The 26,283-nt window shown below is 47.3% G+C and overlaps 1 protein-coding gene across 1 annotated transcript in view; it reads left to right on the forward strand.

The window, feature by feature from the left end:
- LOC129709642 (potassium voltage-gated channel subfamily KQT member 4-like) overlaps positions 1–26,283 on the forward strand; it is a 221,444-nt gene that overhangs the window by 163,090 nt on the left and 32,071 nt on the right. The window contains exons 4-8 of the mRNA XM_055656124.1: positions 4,625–4,800; positions 5,969–6,094; positions 7,127–7,237; positions 8,470–8,565; positions 12,667–12,759. Coding sequence (XP_055512099.1) covers positions 4,625–4,800; positions 5,969–6,094; positions 7,127–7,237; positions 8,470–8,565; positions 12,667–12,759 — 602 coding nt within the window. The remainder of the gene's footprint in view (positions 1–4,624; positions 4,801–5,968; positions 6,095–7,126; positions 7,238–8,469; positions 8,566–12,666; positions 12,760–26,283) is intronic.

Here is a 26,283-nt window from a genome sequence, read left to right on the forward strand (position 1 = left end):
TGAGCGGGGACCGACCTTATCGACGGGCCATTTACACTGACAAAACGCTAGAGCCATTTCTTACGTTGTTATGTTGCCAACATATTTTATTTCATGTGAGAGATGGAATCAGTCCAGCTGGAGGAAGCTGAGAGAACAGAGCAAACCAATACTGATGGTGACTTCCCAAATGTGTTAGACATTCATATATTGCCCAGTGGGAGTGGGCACTCACCATGCACAGACTCTTTAGTTTAATTTAGAGATACAGCAGGGAAACGGGTCCTTCAGACCATCGTGTCCACACTGACCATCAAACACCCGTTCACACTCGTTCTATGTTATCCCACTTGTTCATCCACTATCTACACATGAGAAGCAATTTACAGAGGCCAATTCATCTACAACCCACATTTCTTTGCGATGTGGGAGGAAACCGGAGCACACCGAGGAAACACACGTGGTCACAGGGAGTGGACCTGAGGTGGGGAGTGTTGCACAGAGTTCTGGGGGGGCAATAGATTTTTGAGTGGGTTCACGGAAACACCAGCCGCATGTAACTTCTGCAGCGAGGAGGAGAGTGTGTTTCACGTGTATATGGAGTGTGAGAGGTTGCAGCCCCTGTGGGAATATCTGAAGGGGCTGCTCCGCAAGTTCTGGTTGCATTTTAGTCCCATCATTTTGATATTTGGGCACAAGGCAGGGAGTGGGGAGGGTCGATCGGGAGGGTGGGATCTCACTGTTGGTTTGCTCCTGGGCCTGGCCAAGATGGCCATTCGCGGGTCCAGGCAGCAGGTAGTTGATGGTCACACCAGAGTTGGCTGCGTGCGCCTGTCCGTGCTAATGTGTCCCTGGAGAGGAAACATGCGGTGTCCATGGGGACTCTGGAGGCCTTCCTTGAACACTGGTCGCCTTGGGGGGGTTCGAGTGTATTGTAGATAAAAATGCCACTATCGTATTATAACGATTGCCTGAAGCAATGTTACTGTTGAAAGTCTTTGTACCATCTGGCACACAGTAAATTGCAAATACTGAGTCCTTGTGAAGAACGAACACAAAAGGTCACAGGGAGGATGTGCAAACTCCACACAGACCGCACCCGAGCTCAGTGATGGGTGAGGTGGTGGTGGAACTTCCAATGTAAGCTGTGAGGAAGTTCTTCCATCCTCCCAACCTGATAAATACTTTTTTTTCTACTCCCTACCTTCTGTGTGATAACCACCCTTCAACCTATGTTGACACACCTCAACCAGTAGTATGTTTAAGAAAGAACTGCAGGTCTTATCTTGGACAGTGGTCTCTCATGTGGCAGCCTGTCAAATGCCTTCTGGAAATCAAAATACATTACATCTGTAGGTCCCCCTCCATCAACTCTGCTTAAAACATCTTCAGAGAGCATAGAACCGTACAGCACAGAGATAGGCCTTTAGGCCCACAATGTCTGTGACGAACATGATGCCAAAATAACTTATCCCACACTAAAATAATCTGCAATAAGGTATCACAAATTAATCTGCATTAAATCTGCATTCATTTGCATGAAACTAATTTATACACATTAAATCTGTTTTAAATCTGCATTAAACTAATGCCAAATTAAACCAATCTACAAAAAACTAATGACAGATACAAAAAGCTGGAGTAACTCTGCGGGACAGGCAGCATCTCTGGAGAGAAGGAATGGGTGACGTTTCGGGACTGGACTCTTCATCCAAGAAGGTTTGAAGATGGTTCTCGACCTGAAACGCTACCCATTCCTTTTCTCCAGAGATGCTGCCTCTGCCACTGGGTTAAGCCCTTGTCGCACTTTCCCGAGTTAATCACGAATTCTCCCGAGTTTTCCCCTTGATTCAAACTCGGAGATGTCAGCCGTAGGTACTCGGGGCTATTTTCTTTACTCGTGGACATTTTTCAACATTCCTACTTACCTGATGCCCCGATTACCTTCAGGCTGGCTTTATGAGCCGCTATGAAATATCTACGGACTTCTATGGACTCGCTACGGACTCTATGGACATTTTACGAGTTTGAATCAAGGGGAAAACTCGGGAGAATTTGTGCGTAACTCGGGAAAGTGGGGCAGGGGCTTTCCTCCAGCCCTGTGTCCTGTGTTTCCTGTGTCTATCTTCGGTTTAAACCAGCACCTGCAGTTCCTTCCTATACAAAAAAACTAATTTCAGTATTCTCGCAAATTTGTCAAATGGGATTCACATTTCATAAAACCATGCTATACCCTTTTGGACAGATGGTTCTAGGACTGGTGTTAGGAATGTCTTTGCAAGGACTGGTGAGCAGATGAAGCAGCAACGTTTATGGGAGCAGCGGCAAAATTCTTGGAATTGTCCAGGCTGGGGCAGGTCATAGTGGTGAGGGGCGGTGTGGGCCAGGCTGTGTGGGCCAGGCTGGTGCGGGCCAGGGTGGTGCAGGGCCAGGGGCCAGGGTGGTGCAGGGCCAGGGTGGTGCAGGGCTAGGGTGGTGCGGGCCAGGGTGGTGCAGGGCCAGGGTGGTGCAGGGCCAGGGTGGTGCGGCACAGGGTGGTGCAGGGCCATTGCATCTTTGCAGATGCATGAATCCATCTGCATTTGCATCTTGTCTGAGCTGCCTCCCGCCCTTCACTAGGGTGGCACAGTGGCACAGAGCTAGAGTTGCTGCCTTACAGTGGCAGAGACCTGGGTTCGATCCTGACTATGGGTGCTGTCTGTATGGAGTTTGTACAGTCTCCCCGTGACCACGTGGGTGTTCTCCGGGTGCACTGGTTTCCTACCACTCTCCAAAGATGTTCAGGTTTGTAGGGGCGACCCGAAACGCCACCTACCCATGGTCTCCTCGTATGCTGCCTGACTCGTTGAGTTACTCTGGCATTTTGTGTCTCCTGCATCTGCCACTCGAGAAGGAGATGGGCGACCTTTTCGGGTTGAAACCCTGCATCAGGGCTAAGATTGAGGGGCGAGACAGGCATTATGATAATTTGAGGAGAGAAGATTGAGACTGGGGCTGATGGGGAATAATTCATAGTTGGATCTAGTTCCGGGCTTAGCTCCAGTGCTTCCAATCTAACAATCTCTTCAAATCCTTCCAATCTTTTCATACCTCTAGTTTCCCTCTCCCCTGCCACCCAGTCTGAAGAAGGGTCTCAACCCGAAACATCACCCATTCCTTTTCTTCAGAGATGCTGCCTGACCCGCTCAGTTACCCCTTCATGTTGCATCTATTTCCAATATAACATTTCATTCCAAACCTGCATCACATTGACATCAATATATTCACCATTATTTTGACCAACGTGAAGTTTGTTGAAACCAACACTCAAATGGAAAGTCTCTGAAGATACTAACCTTGGGTCAATTGCACTTAAAAGCCAATCAGCATGCAAGCAATCCACCAAAAATATGTTTTCTTTTAAAATATTTGTACATTGAACAGTTTGTTTTTGTCAAAATAAATCCACTACACATTTCATAATTAAAATATGTAAAGATCATTTTTGAACATTTTTCCTGACCACTTAAATCTTCCCTTTCCCAAGTTGTAGCCTTGAATTGAAAAGAATACTCGACAGCCGTATTGATTGCTGTAATAGGTTTTAAACCCTGCACTGACAGATTTTAAAGATCTTCCCGAGGGCTACTCACTGAATTTGCCGCTCCAGCTCTCCTTGGTATTTTTCTGAACAACTTCCTAATTAGATCATTTATGTAATTACTCCAATAATTACCCCCACATCAGTTCAAAACAAATTACAACTTCTGCTGACCAGGTTATTGGTGAATCGTGAATGGAAGGGCGTTAACGGGCTTCCAACTCTCGCTGTCCAATCTTTTCACGCACTGAAGAGAAAAATTCAACAGCTTTTCCTCTTCTCCGTGAGAGAGATAACACTCAAAAGCCACATGTTTCTTAGACTGAGGTTCACGTCCACCTCCTCTAACCTCATCTACAGAGTTTGGTGTTCCCGACGTGGCATCCTGTACATCGGTGAGACCAAGCGTAGACTTGCGACCGTTTTACTGAACACCTGCATTCAGTCCGCCAAGGCCTGTTGGAACACCTGCCTGATAACCATTTTATCTCCCCTTCCCATCTCCATACTGACCTTTCCTCCATTGCCAGAGTGAGGCACAGCTCCTCATATTCCTCTTGGGTAGATTACAATGTAACGGTATGAACATTGAATGCTCCAATACTTCAAGATTTTCCCTCTACTCTTTGACATTCCAATCCTGGCAAAAGCCCTGTCGATGGTTCTCATAAATGTATAAACTTCTATCTGACCTCCCCTCGTCCTTGGACGTTCCAGAGAAAACAATCCACGTTTGTTCAACCTCTCCTTATAGGTAATACTCTCTAATCCAGCCACCATTCTTGTACAGTCTCTCCAAATCCTCCACATCCTTCCTGTAACACTCCAGGGGAAATGTTGACCACTCAGTGGTGGTAAGTGATCTAACTGTAGAATCAACCATTTCATAGCAGAACTGTGTGAACTGGACAAGGTCCGTGAATGTAGGCAACACCTCCACCCTGCGTTCAGCTGCGTAGGAGGGCAGGAGGACGACGCTGGTGCCACCATCACCTTCACGCCGATGGTCTTCCAGTAGATGTGGCCAATGTCCCCCCCCCTCACTGCCACGTTTCCACCCTGCAGACTTCATCGTCTTCGTGGCCTCTGTCGCAGTGATTGCCGCTGGCACCAAGGGCAACATTTTTGCCACGTCGGCGCTGCGCAGCATGCGTTTCCTGCAGATCCTGCGGATGGTGCGGATGGACCGCAGGGGTGGCACCTGGAAGCTGCTGGGATCTGTGGTGTACGCTCACAGTAAGGTCAGTGCCCTCTCTGCGCTATCTCACTCCCACCTCCTCCCTGCTCCACAAACGCTCCACGCGGCACATGGTGTACGCTCACATCAAGGTCAGAGCCACTCTTCCATTCCCATCTCCCCCCTGCTCCAGGGTCCACTCCACATAGTTCAGTGGTGTACGCTCTCCCATTCCCATCCCTGCCCCACGGCAGTTCCATGCAGCTCCCCACTTGCTGATCACCCTGCCCCGAGCTCTCCTCCATCACATTCCAGGATTGCCCTGTGATTCTTCATTCGAATTCCTCCCCTTTATCTTTGTATGTGAACCTTAAGATCACCAGCTGGCGATGTTGAAAAGCACCACAGCCGGAGTGAGGGTGTTCACACATTTACACCTAATGCCCAGATTAAGGACCTAGCTAACCAGGAACAGTCAGCCTTGCTGAATCCATTTCAACTCCTTAATCCATGACGCCAAACCCCAAACCTAGCAAGCCTCCCCTTCCCCACATCCCCCACGCACAAGGCCACTCTTGTCCTTGTATCGGTGCCCAGTGCAGGCATCTGGGAAGCATTGATGAGCTGATGGTTTTCTCTGCACATTCTCTGTAGCTGCAGCACCACATTCTGCACTCCGTTTCCTTTCTTCGTCTCCACTAGCTGTGGTGCGAGGTATGATTTATTTGTGCTCATGTACAGTATGATTTGCCTGGACAAAGCAAAGCATTTTTTTCACAGTATCTCGATACATGTGACAATAATTCGTTTAGATAGACAAAAATGATGGAGAAACTCAGCGGGTGAGGCAGCATCTATGGAGCGAAGGAAATAGGTGGCGTTTAGGGTCGAGTCCCTTCTTCAGGTGATTAGTGTTGTGTACTTCATTGTCATTTGTACCGAGGTACAGTGAAAAGCTGTGATGTAATAAAACAATCAATATATCACCACAAATACCAGGTGGGAGAAGGAACGGATTTCCCTCCTTCACCCTGTGAATCACACACACCCACCACTCCAGTAATCACCAAATACAGGGACAGGGGTTTTCCCAGTCAGTTTCATTCAATCACTCCCACAGTGATGTCCACACCAGCCAATTAATGTACAGAGAGCCCAAAATATTTATTTGTTTCAAGTGTTACCTGGCGGTTTGGATCTTTGCAGTAAGCTAGTCACTTGTTTCGTTGCAGGAGCTGATCACAGCCTGGTACATCGGTTTTTTGATCCTCATTTTCTCCTCGTTCCTTGTCTACCTGGCTGAGAAGGAGGAAAATTCGGAATTTTTAACATACGCAGACTCCCTCTGGTGGGGTACAGTAAGTCCACATGCCGCGTTGTGTACTTGGCTCCTTGAATGCCTCCCCTGTTTCTTGACGGTGATGAGTCAAAAAATTAACAATGAACCCTAAACTTGCCATTTGCTTCTGGGTTAGATGACATGATCCCTCCAGGATGTTTAGGGGAGAACACAATATGGCAGCGTTAAGGGCCTGTGCCACTTTCGCGACCTTTACAGGCGACTGCCGGCACCTGTGATGGGTCGACAAAATTTTCAACATGTTGAAAATTCAGCGGTGACCAGAAAGACGTTGGAGACCTTTCACAACCATAGGAGACCTCTCACGAACATACAGACTGTATGGTCGTGAGAGGTCTCCTATGGTCGTGAGGGGTCTCCAAAGAGTCGTAGTGTCTTTCTGGTCGCGGCTGATTTTTCAACATGTTGAAAATTTTGGCGACCCATCACGGGTGCCAACAGTTGCCTGTAAAGGTTCCGTAAGTGGGACAGGCCCTTTATCAACTGAAGTTCAGAGCTGGAGAGCAGAGAATTATGAGGATGTCACCAAGCGTGTAAGAAGAGGTGGGGTAAGCGGGATTATTTTCCCTAGTGTCAGGGACTGAGGGTTGACCTTAAAGAGATATCAAAAAATCATGAGGGGCATAGATAAAGTAAATGAACACAGGGTAGTGGAGGCTGATATTAATAGGTTTAAGGTGAGAGGGGAGAGATTTAAAAGGGACCCGAGGGACAATGTTTTCACCCAGAAGGTGGTGGGTGTATGGAACGAGCTGCCAGAGGAGGTAGCAGAGGTGAGTTGGTGGAGCCACTGCCTCACAGCACCAAAGACACGGGTTCAATCCTGACTACAGGTGCTGTCTGTGCGGGGTATGCACGTTCCCCCTTTGTGCTTCAATATCCCCCCCAAATTCCAAACAAGCAGATTTGTAGGTTGATTGGCTTCTGTAAATTGTCCCTGGTGTATGGGATAGAACTGGCCGTTCATTGGTGGGTCGAAGGGTCTGTTTCCATGCCGTATCTCTAAAACTAAAATCCTCCAACTTTACAGGTAACACTGACGACCATCGGTTACGGTGACAAAACGCCGCAGACGTGGCTTGGCCGAATGTTGGCAGCAGGATTCGCGCTGTTAGGGGTCTCGTTCTTTGCTCTCCCAGCTGTAAGTATTGGAGCCGCTGCAGAGCCCGCTTCCACACAGTGAAATCCCTCCAGCTAAAATCAATCGAATATTATCTTTTAGTCATTGAATAGCTTTGCCTTCCAGCTCTGGTTTTCATGATTACCGTTGAGTTTGCATGTCGCACTTTCATCATGCACCTATTTAGAATCTTCCCCCAATCCCTTGTGGAACCGGTTGCTAAGGATTTCAGATATTTATCCCTTTTTTTGAATGAACTGGCGAAACTGGATAGTGAGGAGCTCGGACCATTCCATCCAGCCCACTATCACTGGAAGAGCTGCACAAACTGCAAAGTCCAACACCTCCACCCATACATACTATGCTGTCCAGCACCTTTCTCTACCTTGCATACCCAATTCCCTTTACTGAAAGTCATTGTTGAATCTGCCTCAACACTGCCCCTGGTGGGCACTTTCTCTTCCTGCACTAGTGAGGATGCAACTTGAGGGTGGTCACAGAGGGTTTCAGCGGCCTGAGCGTAGCCCTGTTGGGTTGCTGCCCACATCCCTGTTCTCAGATGGTGCAGAGGCTGCATATCCATGGTTGGCATTGGCATCCTTGGCCATGGGGAGGAAAAATCAATCAGTACCAATTGACTATTGCTCTATTGTTGTTGAGGACGCAGTTTGTGTCCTGTATCTCTAAGGTCTGTGATCAATGAGCCAATTGTCACTGCCAGTCTCAGCACACACGTGATGTACGAGCTGCAACATGGTTAAGGGATCAATGTTGTCAACTTTCATAATGGGTTCGTGATCTCAGATAATCTGCTGGTCTCACAGCACCTGAGACCTGGGTTCGATCCTGACCTCGGGTGCTGGTTTTATGGAGTTGCATGTTCTCCCTGTGACCGTGTGGGTTTCCTCCGGGTGCTCCAGTTTCCTTCCACCTCAAAAGATATGCGGGTTTGCAGGTTAAGCGGCCTCTGTGGAAATTACCCCTAGAGTGAGGGGCATAGATGCAATAGTGGGATAACATAGAACTACCGTGAGGGGGTGAATGATGGCCAGTGTGGACTCGGTGGGCCGAATGGCCTGTTCCTCTCCTATATATTTCAATTATTCAATCGAGCAATGTCGGAAAATGAGTGCATTGCTCAAAGTATTTAGCACCAATCCTTTCTCACCGTGCCAGTGACAATATTGACAGTGTTCATTCTGGCCCAGTGTTGGGTCTCTAGACAGTGACTCATGGAGATTTGTTGTCCACAGGGAATTCTGGGCTCAGGGTTTGCTCTGAAAGTTCAAGAACAACATCGACAAAAGCACTTTGAGAAAAGGAGAACTCCCGCTGCCAACCTCATTCAGGTGAGTGTAGAACTGGGCACTTGGTCAGCACTGCCCGATGTAACCCAGTGGTAACAGGTTGGGGAAGTGCTCAGACTGGGGCTTCAGGCTGTGGCATCAAAGGCTCAGAGCTAGGACGTGGATCGGAGCGGTAGTTTCAAATTTCCCTGCAGTGAAAGACAGGGAGAAGGAGAGGTGAGGACAGTGAAAGACGTGGGTGCTGGATCAAGGAAGAGCATCAACCCTAGCCAATTCTTGAAGCTGGGCTTGTATTCACTGGAGTTTAGAAGGATGAAGGAGTATTTTATAGAAACATATACAATTATAAAAGGACTGGACAGGCTAGATGCAGGAAAAAAATTCCCATTGTTGGGCGAGTCCAGAACCAGAGGCCACAGTCCTAGAATAAAGGGGAGGCCATTTAGGACTGAGGTGAGAAAAAAACCTTTTCACCCAGAGAGTTGTGAAATTGTGGAATTCCCTGCCACAGAGGGCAGTGGAGGCCAAATCACTGGATGGATTTAAGAGAGAGTTAGATAGAGCTCTAGGGGATAGTGGAATCAAGGGACGTGGGGAGAAGGCAGGCACGGGTTGTTGATTGGAGACGAAGGGCCGAATGGCCTCCTCCTGCACCTATCTTTTATGTTTCTAAGCTCCCCATAGATGTGGAAAGCTGGGAGAAGGAGAGGTGAGGATTGCATTAGTGGGTGCAAAGCATCAGAAGACACGTTTCAGAAGTAAATTGAGGAAAGAATAGTGAGGTCTGCTTTTGAAAATAAATACAAGCAACATTTGATTTTTGGAGCGATCGTATCTATGGTCAATTTCCAAAGTGTTGCGAAAAGATCACAGTGTGCCATGAAAGCACTTGTTTAAAGTACATTACCATGGCAGTGTTAGTTCCTTCAATTAGTTAGAACTCCAAACGTACATTATTGCAGGACAGCAAGTGCCTGAGGTCGAGAAGGATTGTCCTGAACTGTTCCCACAGTGTGATACATTCCAGCTGATCCCGTGACCACCCCCCACCCTCCCCCCCCTCCTCCCCCGTACAGCTCCATTCCACCTGCTGTATGAGTGAACGTGAACAGGAATACAGTCTTGGGCAGTGTCCACAGTGAGCTAATGTACTGGATGTCCAGCCAAGTAAGGCACAAGTGGTTGTGTGTTGAGGTCTCCATCCTTTGCTAGTGGGAAGGGGAACTCATTGTCTAGGGTGGAGGGTTAGGGAGGCAGGAGACTGTCCCGCATTGAGGCCATGTGTCTGAAGAGCTGTGACCAGCAGGGCTGACAGCCCAGCGATGGGTTATGTGGTGTGGCTTCCTTATGACCAGCATTGGAGAGATGGGCTGATTGGCCTCCTGCATTATAAAGGCCATGCTGGAACCAAGCAGGTGAAGTTCTGTCTGGATGACTGGAGAAACATAAACAAGAGGAGAGAAATTCAAAATGAAGCTGGTAGAGCTGCTGCCTCACGGCGCCAGGGACCCGGGTTCGATCCTGCGCTGTGTGGAGGTTGCACGTTCTCCCTGTGACCACGTGAGTTTCCTCCAGGTGTCCCTCCCACTTCTCAAAGACGTGCGGGTTTGTAGGTTCATTGGCCTCTGTAAATTCCCCCTAGTTTGTAGGGAGATAACGTAGAACTAGTGTGAATGGGAGAGCGATGATGGTAAGCATGGACTCGGTGGGCCGAAGAGCCTGTTTCTAGGCTGTATCTTTTAATCAATCAACCTATGGGAGAGAGAAACATAAGAATTGGACAGTGACCACTTAGAGTCAAAGTGATATTCAGTGTGGAAACAGGCCATTTGGCTTAACTTGTCCACACCCACCAACATGTCCCATTTACACTAGCCCACTATGCGTTTGGCCTATATCCCTCTAAGCCTGTCACCTTAGATGGAAAGAAGGTTGTTAATGAAGAATAGCACTAATTGAACATCAGTCCATGTGATTGCTTAATGAGGTTTATGAAATGATGAGTGGCATGGGTAGTTTAAGGAAGACTATCTAGAGAGAGTGAGCTGATGAATTGATCGACGATCGACATCTTGCTGCCAAACCCAGATGAAGTGCTGGTGTTTAAAGCTTGATGTTCAAGGAAGTCTTGTGCAGTGAAGCAATGTTGGACAGGGAGAGAAGCGAGAGACGCTATCATATGCAGATGCCAAATTCTTGAGCAAAACACAAAGTGCTGGAGGAACTCAGCAGGTCAGGTAGCATCTGTGGAGGGAATGGACAGACAACATTTCAGGTCAGGACCCTTCTTCAGACTGATGGTGGCGGGGGGGTGGGACAGGAAGCTGGAGGAGAGATGTGGGGGGTAGGAAAAAACATGATAAGTACTAGGTGGATACAGGTGGGGGGGGGGGGTGGTCATTGGCAGATGGGTGGAGTAAGAGACAAAGATACAAGGAGAAAAGGCGACAAAAGTTTGTCAGATAAGGAGAGAAGAGGAGGAGTGAGATTTAAAGCTGGATGTAGGAGGAAGGAGGAAGGGATCAGGGGGAAGGGAAGGCAGGGGAATAAAATGGAAATGAAGGAACTCCGGGATGGGAGATGTGTGTACAATGAAGAAGAAAGGAGCAAGGTGACTGGAGGGAGTGGGTGAGATGGGGGAGAAATTAGGGCACACTAGCGTAGGGTTGTGGGGCAGCAGGGGGAGGGGGGGGGGGGAAGAGGAGTGGGAGATAGTAAACACTAAACTAACAGAAAGAGCCAACACAAGCCAACATTTAGTGAAGGGGCGTGAAATCAGCAGAGGTATCCACGATGGATGAGGTAACCAGGGACACAGAGGGCCTGCCCACCTTTGGTATGGTGCAGCGGAATCTTCAACGCATACCTGGACTCATTTAACATCCACTGAAGACACAACTCCTCGACAGTGCAGCACTCTGTCAGCAACCCAGGTTCCTCACTGAAGCCAGCAGGGCCTGGTAACCAGCGCACGGTTCAGAGGTGAGTATTCGCATTAATGCAGCATCTACCCTCAGGTGCCGACCACCCAAAGCACCAGGAAGGTCATAGATCCCAGGAAGACCGGTGACGTGAGCGGGCGTGGTACACATCTTCACATGTATCACTGACAGGGAGATCTCCTTCACTGCCCTCACCATGTGCATGCCTTCTGTCTGTGTGATGTTCAATGGAACGGACACTGAGCTGGATGAGGGATGAGTTCAAACGCACCTACCTGGGGCAGCCAACAGTGTAAATCTCATGGGCTGTGCCCACAGGCACTGGGCTGAGAGAGCAGGGGTGCCCAGCACTGACTTTTCGTTAACTAGTTGGCATAACACTAAGTACTGGAACAACTCAGCGGGCCAGGCAGCATCTGTGGAAGGAATAGACAGGCGCGTTGCAGGTCGGAACCTTTCTTCAGACTGGTTGTATTAGGGGGAAAGAGGTGGGGGCAGGACATAGCCAGGCAAGTGATAGGTGGATACAGGTGAGTGCGGTTTAAATTTGCAGGTGGGTGGACAAAGACCAGAGATGAAAAGGAGACTAAAGGTTGTCAGGTAAAGTGAGAAGAAGCAGAGTGAAGTGTAAAACCAGAGGGAGGGATGTAGGTGGAAGTGTTTATGTGGGGGGAAGGGAGATGGGCAGGATAGTTGGGAGAAATGGGTGTGATCTGGGGTTGCGGAGGGGGAGATGGAGCACAGTGAAGAGAGAGGGGGAAGGGGGGTTAACTTAAAATTGGAGAATTCAATCTTCATAACATTGGGTTGTAATAACCTCCCCAGGTAGTGTCGCTGCCTTGACCAGCAGAATCTGTTTATACCGAGAGACCTATCATTCAAACAGAAACTAGTAAGCCCCCGGACCTCCTTCAGTTTGCCCATCACCAGTGGCTGCACTGACCTAGACCCTGCTGAGGTTTCCACAGGCAGAGCCGGTTGCTGGGTGTTCGCATGCATCAGGCAGGCAGTGCGTTTGTCGACCATGTTTTAACAACCAAAGGGGCAATGTTTGTTTTGTGTGTACTGTGATGTTTCCCAGCAGATGGATCCCCGCCACGCTGTTGTTTAGTTGTGCCTCTTCATATTCATCTGTGTGTGCTCCTGTCGTGTGTGACGGTCTGACTGGCCAGTGTGTGTCTTTCTGTTTTTATTCATCCAGGCTGCCTGGCGCCTCTACTCCACAGACGTGTGTCGGCCATACCTGACCGCCACCTGGTATTACTATGACAGTATTCTACCTTCGTTCAGGCATGTACCCACACATCACCGAAGTAACAAGTCTTTATTCTGACCCGCTCTCTCAGGCTACCGCTCGTATCAGCAATCACTCGGGCTAATCTACACAGCTTGCAATGGAGAGGAAGCACTGATTCATTGGTCTGTCCGAGGCTGCGCGGGGGACCCCACTGGCATTGACACCATCGTAGAAACCCCCCAATATTACCCTTCGATTCTATGTGCAGGCTTGCTAGTTCAGCCTGAGAAAGGTAGTTGATGATATTTGTGGGGCAGGAAATCGAGGCCCAAATCCCTGCGCCTCCAGCAGCGGATAGTGCGGGGCCACTGTAAACACCAAAGGAGAATGGGCTAGACTTGTCCAAGCTTCCTCCAATAGTCAAATAGTCTGCCACGATTTATAGGCTGCACAGTGACGCAGTTGGTAGAGCTGATGCCCATTGGTGACAGAGACCCGGGTTTGATCCTGACCTTGGGTGCTATCTGTGTGGAGTTTGCACGTTCTCTCTGTGACCACGTGGGTTTCCTCTGGATACTCCGGTTTCCTCCCGCATTCTCAAAGACGTGCGGGTTTGTAAGTTAATTGGCCTCTGTGTAAATTGTCCCGTGTATGTAGGGAGTGGATGAGAAAGTGGGATAACATAGAACTAGTGTGAACAGGTGATCGATGGTCAGCGAGGACTTGGTGGGCTGAAGGGCTGTATCTTTCAATTCAATTCAATTCAAGTGCGTGTGTATGTGTGGAGACGAAGGAGTGCAGTGAAGAGGGGTGGAGTGTGGGTGGAGTCCGCTCAGGCCCCCTGCTCCCCCTCACCCCTTACTCATCCCATCATGCCCACTGGGTTAGTGCTGGTGTGACACAGGGTCACGCACGGCTCAGTCCTGGTCCCCAAATGACCAGCGACCCGTCAGGCTTTGTAATAGCCAACGAGACCCCAGCTCACAAACTTTCGGAAAAGAACACGGTCACCGTGGCGCAGCGGTAGAGTTGCTGCCTCACGGTGAATGCAGCGCTGGAGACCCGGGTTCGATCCCGACTCCGGTTGCTGTCTGTACGGAGTTTGTACGTTCTCCCCGAGATCTGCGTTGGTTTTGTCCGAGATCTTCGGTTTCCTCCCACACTCCAAAGACGTGCAGGTTTGTAGGTTAATTGACTTGGCAAATGTAAAACAAATTCCCTTGTGGGTGTAGGGTAGCGTTAATGTGCGGGGATCGCTGATCGCCGCGGACCCGGTGAGCCGATGGGCCTGTTTCCGTGCTGTATCTCTAGTCTAAACTAAATTAAACAAACAAACTTGGTGGAGATTAAATATTTCCTCCTTATATACCGCCCCCCCCCCCACCCGACTAAACACAGACCAATAATGAAGGTTCCTCTCTCTTTGTTGTGCATTTTGCTGCTGCATTCCTGCTGTACTCACTGTGATAGAAGTGTGTACTCCTTGCTTGTGACTGGAATTGAGGCAGCAGGTGCTTACCATCACACCATCACGCATCCTCTCCTGCGCTGGTTGCAGGGAGATAATCCCTGCTGGTAGATTTTCCATGAAGCACCCATGACTACTCAGGTGTGAAGGTGTGAATTGTTCGATTTCAAACATAGCTGCCGCACACACTGAGGGGGAAAGGTTAGTTCTATTGGTTTGGTGATAACTCCCTGCCCCAGGCACATTTGTGCCGCCTGCATTGGGTTCAGGAGCCAGCCTGGGTGAGTCAATCAGATCTACCTCCACGATAAAAGAAAGAGTGGCTCTCAAACGACATCAGTGCAATGGGAGCCCAGTACACAGTCCCTCAGTGAGTTTCTAACCTCAAGTAAAAGCAGCAAGCCAGTTCCACGATTCTGATATTCACCCTCCGATCATCTGGTAATATTCACAGGCAGAGTTACCTGTCCTTTAATTGATTTGTTGGGCTTAAATCGATTATGCAACATGGTTGTTGACTTTATTCTTACACAATATAACTTGGACCTTCTAAGCTGATCCCCTCTCCACAACGCTTGGTCAAAGGACACGTTAAAATATAAGTACAGGTTTCCCCAAAAAGAAGGGCCATTGGGACAGTTCAGGAAGACTACTTGAACCATCTTCAACAAGGGTGAGTTGGAGAGATATCTCTGCCCAGGCAATCCTGCAAATAAAGAAAGAACAAATGAAGTGGGTTTCAAGTCTCTGAGTCGAGGATAACAGGGCTCGGGGCTGCACAATGTCTAGAGCCACAGGGAAGGGGTGGGGTGGACATTTGGACCACATGCATTGAATGTGCAACAGTGCGTTGAACTCCCTGCTCTGCAAGCCACTGTCCAGAGTGCACGGACACAGACCAGTTCCCATCCACTGTCATGGTAACTCCCCAGTCCCTGCAAACTGAGGACTCTACAATGATGTTGCATTTTCCTTTAAAGTTTTGGAATAAAGATGGAGACAAAGGATGTTGAGTCGTCATGTGGTTAATATGGAAAATGCATTCTAGTTCAAAACTATGTGCGTGCAATGGAGCTGCTTCTGCAAGATGCTACTGAAGCCCAGTGCTTCCACTATGCAACATTGGAGGCTTGTTGCACTGTGTTGCCTACATCTCCTACCCACCAGTTACCTGCCATTATAGTCACTCCGTTTTGCGGCTGTTTATTTGGTCAGTCTGACTAAACTTTTTTTTAATACTTTCAGTCGGTGCGTTTGCTGCATGTGAGCTTATGCCTGAGTTCATTTCTTCCACTGAGAGTCAACCAGTCCTCTTCCCTACCTCCCATCCTGTTTCCCCATTTCTTTTCCCTCCCTATTAGCTTTGCTTTCTCTCTGAGATCTCTATTGTTGCTTCTGCCTCTTTGTGACAGCATTTCTGGTGTCAGGGCACCTGGATGTTCATTGTAATTACACGTGGAACCGTGCAATGGCCACTTTTCCCTTTCTACTCTTATCTCATCTCTTGAATTTGAAGTGGATTTCTTGATCAGACCTTGTCCGAGAGTTTGAGAGAAGAACAGTATTTCCTGTGGTGCAGACAGATGAGATTGGAGTAAACTTCAACTCAGTCACAATGTCCAAAGAGCAAATGTAAGGTACAACTTAAGGTTGACATCTACCTCAGAGCTTAGCTGTAAATGTACCATTTAAAGGCTGGTTGAAGATATTCCTATTCTTTCACTTTCTGATATTATCCGGCAAATTGGTGGAGTCACCAATGTCCTGCCGATAGAATATATTAGTCTTCAAAAACCTAGAGTAGAAGTGTTTGCTGAAATAAAAACTGGAAATGCTAGAAAAACTCAGCACAGAAGGCAACATCTGTAGAGAGAAAAAATTGTGAGACTTTCAAGTCTGGGACCATTCAGTGGAACAGAGGAACAGAGAGATATCATATTAGGTAGGGGGAAGGTGGGGAAAGACAATGGGGAATGTCCGTGATAGGATGAGCTAAAGTGGCAACAGCGGAGCAGTCAAACTACTGATGTGTGAATGACTAGCAAAGTCGGGTTTAAAGCATCATATTAGGAACCATCCAAGTGTAGAGTTGCAGTGGGCCATCTAATTTTCAAAAGTAAGGACCAAATTAAATTAGTCATGGCCTTAAGCACCAATTAGTTCCAGTTGTCACTTCAGGCGATGTTTGGTTCAGGGATGTGAAGAATAGTGTCATTGAAAACAATCTCACTAGAAGCTCAGCTTTGTGGGATCTTTGTGGGATCATCCATCAACTTCAGTATCCCCATTCTGTGCCTTCCTCTGTCTTTCTTTCCATCCACCTTTCTCCTTCTCTTTATCCACCTCTTTTTCTTTAATCCCTCTCCATCCATCTCTCGCCTCGCTATCCCTCTCTCTTTCCCTCTTCATCCTCTCTGTCTACTCTTTTCCTCTCCATTCCCTCTCTTCTTCTCTCCATCCATCTCTCACTTTCTCTCCATCCACATCCTCTCCATCCAATTCCCTTCTCTCAGTCCCCCACTCTCTCTCCATCCTCCTCTCTTTCTCCACCTCTCTCCTTCTCTGTCCACCTTCTCTCCACCTCTCCTTCTCTCCATCTACTTCTCTCTCCTCTCCATCCACCTCTCCTCTCCATCCACCTCTCCTCTCCACCTCTCTTTCCTCTCCATCCACCTCTCTCCCCTCTCTTTCTCTCTGTTCACCTCGCCTCGTCGCTGTGCTCATTTTACCGCACGTTTCGAGGTTAATTTTTGATTCATTGGTTTTTTTCCCTTGTTTTGTGAAGATAAAACTCTTCTGGAAAAACAGGGGAGAGACCATTAGTCAAACCAGATCACTTCGCAGAGGTTAAATAGTATTTGTCTCCTACTTGTCACCTCACCAAATGCTTTGCAACGCACTGGACAGGCACTGCTCACTCTGAAGGCTAATGCTCAAGTGCTCACACAAGCACAGGTCACGCACAGCTAACAATTCCGTTTTTATTTTTCATTTCTTATGTGTGGATGAAAGTGACGGTATCTTCTTGCTGGTTTCTGCAAGCCTTGGGTAAGAGCTGCTTCAAGATTAGACTGACCTCGGCCGTTCTCTGCAGTACAAGGTGGCTCAGGTGTCAGTGGGACATGGGGGCAACCTCACTGCCATACCGTTCCTGGGACTTCTCATGATGACCTCTGCCCGTCCCCATTCCTCATCACCCCCCTCCCCACCCTGCACTGGCATCTGCCTGACAAAGTACAAGGTTGCCCAGGCCTGTGGTGGAAGGAGTTAGTAGTGCCATCAAGTGGCACTTCCTCCCTGATCCCCACTTTAGGATTCGCCAGGAACACTCCCTCCTCACCTCATCGCACCTTGGTTCAAATGCAGACTTAAGACCTGAATTCTAGAGGTGAGGTGAGAATGACTGTTCTTGATATCAAATCAAGGAAGCATTTAATTGAACATAGAAACTAAAATGTGGAACAATACAGCACAGGGACAGACCCTTCAGCCCACAATGTCTTTGCCGAACAAGACCAACTCATCTGCCTGTCCAGAATCTATAGACCCTGCATATCCATGTGCCTATCCAAAAGTTTCTTAAACACCACTGTCGTATCTGCCTCCACCACCACCACCCCCAGCAGCACGCTCCAGGCACCCATCCCCCTCTGTGTAAACAACCTGCCCTGCAGGACTTTGTCAAATATAGTGGCGCAGCGGTAGAGTTGCTGCCTTACAGCGGTTCGATCCTGTCTGCAGGTGATATCTGTACCGAGTTTGTACTTTCTCCCCCGTGACCATGTTTTCTCCGAGTGCTCCCGTTTCCTCTGACATTCCGAAAACGTACAGGTTTGTAAGTTAATTGGCTTCAGTAAAAATTGTAAATTGTCCCTAGTATGTAGGATTGTGCAAGTTATGGGGATCGCTGGTCGGCACGGACTTGGTGGGCTGAATGGCCTGTTTCCATGCTGTATTTCTAAGTATACTAGATTAAAGTAAAAGCCTTGTGAAACCTTGACTTACATTGTAAATCACATCTCTGCTGCTACCTTCATGAATTTTCTCAGTGTTCTCAAAATAACTCAGATTCGTGACTGGATTTCTCCTGATCCCCATGTTGACACCTTCAACTCAGTCACTGCCTTTCCAAATGAACATGAATCCAATCCTTTAGAATTGTTTCCAGGTCAATAAGTGTGTTGGTAAAAACGTGTCCAGATTTCAGATCGAGCCTTTCACCTTCTGCAGCACAGTGGCGCAGCAGGTAGAGCTGCTGCCTCACAGCGCCAGAGCCCTGAGTTCAATCCTGACCTCAGGTGCTGTCTGTGTGGAGTTTGCAGATTCTCCCTGTGACTGCATGGATTTCCTCAAGATGCTCCAGTCTCCTCCCACATCCCAAAGACATGCAGCTTTGTAGTTTAATTCGCCTCTGGTGTGTAGAGTGGATGAGAAAGTGGGATAACTTGTACCTTGTGTGGGCTGGCGATTGTTGGGCCGAATGGCCTGTTTCCATGATGCATACCTAAAGTAAACTAAACCTTCACAGGATGAATCTGTTAGGGGGTCTAACGGTGGAATAATATTGATTTGTTCTGAACTAGGTGGGATGTTAGTTTTAAGTTTGACTGTCATGCTCTCTTGATAGCTCAGATGGTCCGAGCGGACGATTTCTGCCTTTATGGTGGGTTATTGGTAGAGATAACGCAGGGTTCAATAACCAGCTGAAATACCCCTCTCCAAGCTGGGGACTTCCCCCTCAGTATTACACTCTGTGACTATACCACATCGCAACAGTCAGTCCCGACTCCGATCCAGAGAAACCTCCCTGGGAGCAGAATGTGGGAAAACGGATAAACACCATAGAAAAGTCCTGAACAGCTTCTACCCAGACAGAGAATTGCAAACCAAGCCGAGAAATGGAAGATATTGTCCCTTTAAGGGAGTCGGAACGTTTGACAGTTGAAAAGGAATGATTATTTTCATTTGTTAAAACCAACCTCCAGAGAACTGGCTCAAATGTTTGAGTCTCTCAGTCGTGGGCGCAATGGTGGACTTAAAAATTCAGACTGCAAAAAATTACAAGAGGAATCCCCACGGATACATGCGTTTCATTCAAGTCAAAGATTAATTGTACCCTCCAGTAATTTGGGGGAGAGGTAGGTGACAAGTCTATTTACCTCTAATTGAACCTGCACCTGTGTGCATGTGCATCTTTCTCTCCAGGGATGGTTGTTTTTTTCTTTGCTCAGTTCTAACATAACCGTCAGCTCCCGGGATGAGAGTCTGTATTTCCTGCTTAAATTGGCCTGCTCTAGGGTAGTGGGATCCAAATGATGTTGGTCATGTCAGTGCATGGACCACACACTTTATCAGAACCTTGCCTATTCAAGGGTTAATGTCAAAGTTCTGGGTTCCTCAGAGTAAGACTAACCCTTCCACGGAGAACCCCTCGCACCTTGGTTGAAAGTGTTTAACCCTTCCAGCCAGCATTGGCACTCAGTGGCTGCAGTTTTAGAAAGTGCCCCCTGCTCACAACAATGTGAATTTAGGCCATAGACTGAGGTGCTCTTTAGTGACCTGAAACATAGGGTTGAGTTCACAGCTCACCCTCTCTTCATCTCCTCTACCCTATCGTGAATGGGAGCAGATCCATGAAAGGAGAGAATTTCAAAGCTAGTATTTGGACAGGAAATAGTCGCTCATCTCAGCAGCTGCTCTGTGATATTTACATTCTCGTTCTTTATTAATCTTCATTTCTCTTTCCATTTTTCATCCATTAACATCAGTGAGAAAAATAAGTCGGAAGGCAGGTTTGTGGCCATCAAAGCGCAATCTAACTATGTTTATCTCAATCCTATTCAAAATATGTCAGCCTTGTTTAAAATAATTGTGACATTTTAAAACTTATTACAGCTGGTTGTTAATAAACTGTCACCTTACATTCCTTGAATCGTACGTGTGGTTTTACACACTAACAAATACTATCATGAACCTGATGAATTCACAGTGTATGTTTAGAACATTTTTCATGTTTGGTCTATTCCCTGCAAGAGAAGGAAATGTTGTTCTCTATTGTGTTGTTTAACCTCAAAGACATTTGAAAATCGAGGCCAGTTCCGTTGCTATCATCTTCCCCTGGAGTCTATGTCCAGTCCAGGCCCTTGGAACTGGAGTGTTTGAAGTAAAGGTTCCAGTTAAACAAATATCATCATTTTGCTAGGTTCCTTCAGAGAAGCTATTAGATACCACTTGCAGTAGATGCAGACAACCTTCTGAGGATGTTGCAGTGTACAGCCTCCAGACATGGTCTTGGGAAACAGGTACATCCCACATCCAACGGTCTGACCTCAGCCCAGTCAGTGTTGCCACGCTTATGGTAAAGAATCTTATAATGTACGAGACCTGATCTTAGAATGTTTGATGGGGAAATTCCATAAAGAATTCACTCAGAGAATGTATCCGACTCACATTATATCTTGCCTGAAAAATACATGGCAAGATTGTCTAACGGAAGATTCATTGTGTGCCTGGTTTAAGCGGATTGCCATGGTGAAGTGAAGTACATTGAACTGTTGCTCTGGGAGCCCTTGATGGGGCAGTGCAAACGGTGCAATACCTGATACAGGAGTTTTCTGAGAAATCAATGTAGGAGGTTTACTCTGCATCAGCTCCAGGATCTTTGTTCTGTATCTAGTCTGTGCTGTGTCTTGTGTTGGAGTTCTTATGTCCTGCACAAAACCTGTGTTTCAGCAACCTTGAACTGCTGGCAAGGAATGTCATGAGGAATACTTCTGCAATCCTGCACTGAATATTTTGTTCAAAATCCACTATTGCCTTTTCACTGTGGAAACAAGTCCAGACATACTAGAAAATGTAGCGAGATACAATTGATTTTGAAGCTAAATATTTGCATGGTAAGGTCCGTTTATGAAAATAATTAGTGGCAAAACTTCCCTTCCCCATATCACAGCTGGAATAAGGTGTCTGATGTTGCTGTAATACGTAGAAATTCTAGAATACTCAGGATGAGATGCCCAGTGTGGTCAGTTCCATCACACATACCTGTGTTCACACTGAGAGTTGTACACTGATCACTTTGTAACATTCTTCACCAAGCAGACTGCCACTGAGCACAACTAAGCTCATACCAACCAACCCCCCCCCCCCCCCCCCCCCCCCCCCCCGGTGGCTAATTATGGAATAATATTTTTTGGCTAGAATTTGGTTGCATATGCATTGGGACTGAGGACTAATTTATATGGTCAAGCTTCTAGTAGAGAGGGAATACTGTCAGGCCTACACTCCCTTCCCCCCCCCCCCCCCCTCGTCCCCCCCCCCCCTCACCTCTCTCCCCCAATCTTCCTCCCCCTTCTTCCCCTCTTGCTCCCCTCCCCCCTCTTTCCCTCATCCCTCTTCCCCATCTCTTCCCCTGTCTCTCTTCCCTATCTTCTCTCCTCCCTCTCCCCATCTCCCCCCCTCTCCCCTCGCCATCTCTCTCCCTCCCCCATTTCCCCCCCCCCCCCCCCCTCTCTCTCCCTCCCCTCCTCCTCCTCTTCACCCCCCTCCACTCAGTCTCCTCATTCTGGTAATGATTCACAATCTATCAGATGTATTAGTAAAGAGCCACAGGATAGGGTTAGGCAGAGTACATTCCTTTTCATTGTTTTACCCTCAGTGTCTCCTGTTTTATTTTGTTTTTTTCTCAAAAAGTTTTATGTTTATTTTACTGCGAAATTTGCTGAAAGTGTTGTTTTCTGAGATATCACCTCTTCCTCCCAAAGGTGGATTGGTGCTATATCCAAGCATGATCTTACCATGCTTTTCCTGCCCTCATCTGTACAGGACACACTGTTAATTGATATCAGCTTTAATCGTGAAGATATTTTTTCTTGTTCTTTGGGAACTGCGAGGTGTGGATGACTGAGGTATGCATGCTGAAGTATCTTATGTGAACAAAGAGCACATTAGTTAGTGTCAATAGCTGGTGTCCTGGCTCTTGATAGTTAAATAATTCCCATGGAAAATATATTTTGAAACTTTTTGAAACTTGGTAAGCTAAAGAGAGGCCAGGAGGACTGATGGGATTGCTCTGTGAGAGCTAGCATGAACCTGAAGGGCTGAATGTCCTTCTGTATTATAGTAAGAGTTTAGAACCCTTATCACCACCCATGCTCAGCAGAAAGATCTATAGTCAGTGATCCGTAGTGCTGAGAATTTAATTTCCTCTGGTATCAATCTTCAAAGAAAAATATTCAAAGGAAAGTGATTAGAAGGACAGTCTTCAAGTCAAACAAACCCCATTTGTTATTCAGGGAATTCCGGACACAAACTAATACAAAGTGCTGGAGGAACTCAGTTGGTCAGGCAGCATCTATGGAGGGAATGGGCAGACAACGTTCAGGGTCCCCAACTGAACAAGGGTCTTGATCTGCCACGTCATCTATCCATTTCTTCCACACATGTTGCCTGACCCAATGAGTTCCTCCAGTATTTGTGATTTGCTCAAGATCCTGACTTCTGCAGTTCCTCGTGTCTCCAGAAATGCGTCTTCCTAAAAAGTCCCGCACCTTTAATATTAAAATGCCAGATTTGATTGTTCAATACTCGAGCTGGCATGAGGTTGCGTTACTTAACACGAATAGTTGGGTTGATATCTGCTTGCTCAATTTAATCTGCCAATGTTATGTTGACCCGCACTTATTCCTACCCGCGGGATGAATCAGAGATACATCGAACTTAAAAGTTTTCTTCCTGGCAATCTCTGAATGAGGAGATGCAGTTAGTTACGTCCTTCTCTAGTAATGACATCGAGCACTCCCATATAACACAAAGGACAACAACTTGCCCCAGCCACGAGATAAAGAAAGGGCCAAGTATTCACAGATGTATTCCAGATTGAGTCAGGGCCAGGAAGCCAGCGCATTCCTTGCAGGAACACTAACCATATTTAAACAGAGACTAGCCTCAAACCTGCATCAAAGTCAAACTATCTGCATTGACCCTACTTGTAAATCAGCCAGGATTTATAGGCACAGGCTTACACTTGCGTAGGGATGTGGATGACAAATGTGCCTCTCCATTTCAAGAGGGGAAAGATAACAGAACGAGCATAAAACTGGAATAAAAAACAGAATATGACGGAGAAGCAGGTCAAGTGGTGTGCGTGGAGGGAGGGAGGTAGAGTCATACAGGTCAATGACGTTTCATCAGAGCTGAGATATGGGAGGAATTTTTGACATTTCAGGGACGGGAGGAGCAAGAGGGAGCAAGAGATCCATGATAGGGTGGAGATGAGGGTGGCGGAGAGGTGGTAGTGTCGGCTCAGTGTTGTGCGTGGAGGATAGAGACAAAAACCTGGGGTGGCTCAGCGGGGACAGGCAACATCTCTGGAGAGAAGCAATGGGTGGCGTTTCAGGTCGAGACCCTTCTTCAGACTGTGTGTGGAGGAGTTGGAATCAGGCGCAGAATAAATGCCAGAAGCGGAGAGAGAATGGAGTGACTGCTGGAAATGTGAGGTTCGGGATTGGAATGATATTATGAGATTATCAAATTCAGATGCCCGAGAGATGAGACAATGTTCCTCAACTTTATGTGCAGGATCAATATAAACATTAGGCCAAAGATGGAGGAATCAGAGTGAGGAGAAGGTGGCATGGAGAATTTAAGTGACAGGAAATAGACAATAGACAATAGGTGCAGGAGTAGGCCATTCAGCCCTTCGAGTCAGCACCTCCATTCAATGTGATCATGGCTGATCATCCCCAATCAGTACCCCGTTCCAGCCTTTTCCCCATATCCCCTATCTTTAAGAGCCCCATCCAGCTCTCCCTTGAAAGCATCCAAAGAACCTGCCTCCACCGCCCTCTGAGCCAGAGAATTCCACACACTCACAACTCTCTGTGAGAAAAAATGTTTCCTCATCTCCGTTCTAAATGGCTTACCGCTTATTCTTAAACTGTGGCCCCTAGTTCTGGACTCCCCCAACATCGGGAACATGTTTCCTGCCTCCAGCGTGTCCAAACCCTTAACAATCTTATATGTTTCAATAAGATTTCCTCTCATCCTTCTAAACTCCAGAGTGTACAAGCCCAGCTGCTTCATTCTCTCAGCATATGACAGTCCCGCGATACCGGGAAACATGGTTGATCAACCTCTTCCTCCAAACCCTCTTCTCCTGCCTTCTCCCCATAACCCCTGATGCACGTACTAATCAAGAATCTATCTGTCTCTACTTTAAAAATATCAATGGACTTTGCCTCCACAGGTTTCGCTGGCAAAGAATTCCACAGATTCACCACCCTCTGACTAAAGAAATTCCTTCTCTTCTCTTTCCTCGAGGAACGCCCTTTAATTCTGAGGCTATGACCTCTAGTGCGAGACTCTCCCACTAGTGCAAACATCCTCTCCACATCCACTCTATCCAAGCCTTTCCGTATTTGGTACGTTTCAATGAAGTCCCCCCTCTTTCTTCTAAACTCCAGCGAGTACAGGCCCAGTGCCGACAAACGCTCATCATGTTAACCAACTCATTCCTGGGATCATTCTTGTAAACCTCCTCTAGACCCTCTCCAGGGCAAGCACATCCTTCCTCAGATATGGTGCCCATAATTGCTCACAATATTCCAAATGCGGCCTGACCAGCGCCTTATAGAGCCTCAGCATTACATCACAGTTTTTGTATTCAAGCCCACTTGAAATTAATGCTAGCATTGCGTTTGCCTTCTTTACTACCGATTCGACTTGCAGATTAACTGTTTGTGAATCCTGCATCAACACTCCCGAACCTTTGCACCTCCGATTTCTGGATTCTCTACCCATTTAGAAAATAGTCTTCGCCTTTATTCCTACTACTAAAATGCATGACTCCACACTTTGCTACACTATATTGCATCTGCCACTTCTCTGCCCACTCTCCCAACCTGTCCAAGTCTTTCTGCAGAGTCCCTGCTTTCTCTGCACTACCTGCCCCTCCACCTATTTTAGTATCATCCGCAAACTTGGCCACAAAGCCTTCAATCCCCTCATCCAAATCATTAATATACAACGTGAAGAGTAGCGGCCCCAGCACTGACCCCTGTGCAACTCCGCTAGTCACTGGCAGCCAACCAAGAATAGCCCCCTTTATTGCCACTCTTTGCCTTCAACCATGCAGCCATCCTGATATCCTTGCTAGTATCTGCCCTTTGATACCATGGGCTCTCATCTTCCTTAGCAGCCTCACATGTGGCTGAAAATCGAGGTAAACAATGTAGATCTTCGTGGATTTTCCCTAGTTGCAGCTGGAATGTTGTCAGAATAAAGGATAAGCTCCAAGATCAAGGGGTGGCACAGCCGGTAAAGCCTCTGCCTCAAAGCAGCAGAGACCCACGTTCAACCCGAACCTCGGCTACTGTCTTGTGACCGCATAGCTTTCCCCATGGTGCTCAGGTTTCCTCCGACATCCTAAGACGTGCAGGTTTGTAGGTTAATTGCCCATGGTAAAAGTGCCCCTAGTGCGTAGGCAGTGGATGCAAAGTGGGATACCAGAGAACTAGTACTGAATGAATGAATAAGTTTATTGGCCAAGTATTCACATACAAGGAATTTGCCTTGGTGCTCCGCCCACATGTGACAACATGACATACAGTGACAGTTAGGAATGACATATAAAACATTAAACATTAAACATGGTCAGCACGGACAATGTTGGCCAAAGGGCCTGTTTCCGTACTGTACCCTTCAATCAAATAAACACTTTCAAGGACTTGTCCTAATAATTTATGGTGAGACTCCTGTACAATTCTGAAGCAAGTTGCCTTGTCCAAGCTGCTGGTTCAAGGATGGAGTGCCTGACTGTGTGGACGGATATGGCGGATATAATGGGGCTGTGTGTGGAAATATGATGAGCTCCCTCTGTATCCAGCATCTGTTTCTGCTGCAGCCAAGGTTGGCTGCACTGCTGTAAACCACACTGTACCACACATTATAAATCATCCATCATTACCTTTCAATGTAGAAGATAATGGAAGATACATACTGATCCCATTCTCTTCTAAGAGTCTGCATGTGCTTTGTTAAATTAATTAATCAGGCAAAACTTGCCATTAGTGGTGAGCCACTTGCCCACACTGACAATAGACAATAGGTGCAGG

This window comes from Leucoraja erinacea, chromosome 26 (genome assembly GCF_028641065.1).
Source record: "Leucoraja erinacea ecotype New England chromosome 26, Leri_hhj_1, whole genome shotgun sequence".
Classification (NCBI taxonomy): Eukaryota; Metazoa; Chordata; class Chondrichthyes; order Rajiformes; family Rajidae; genus Leucoraja; species Leucoraja erinaceus.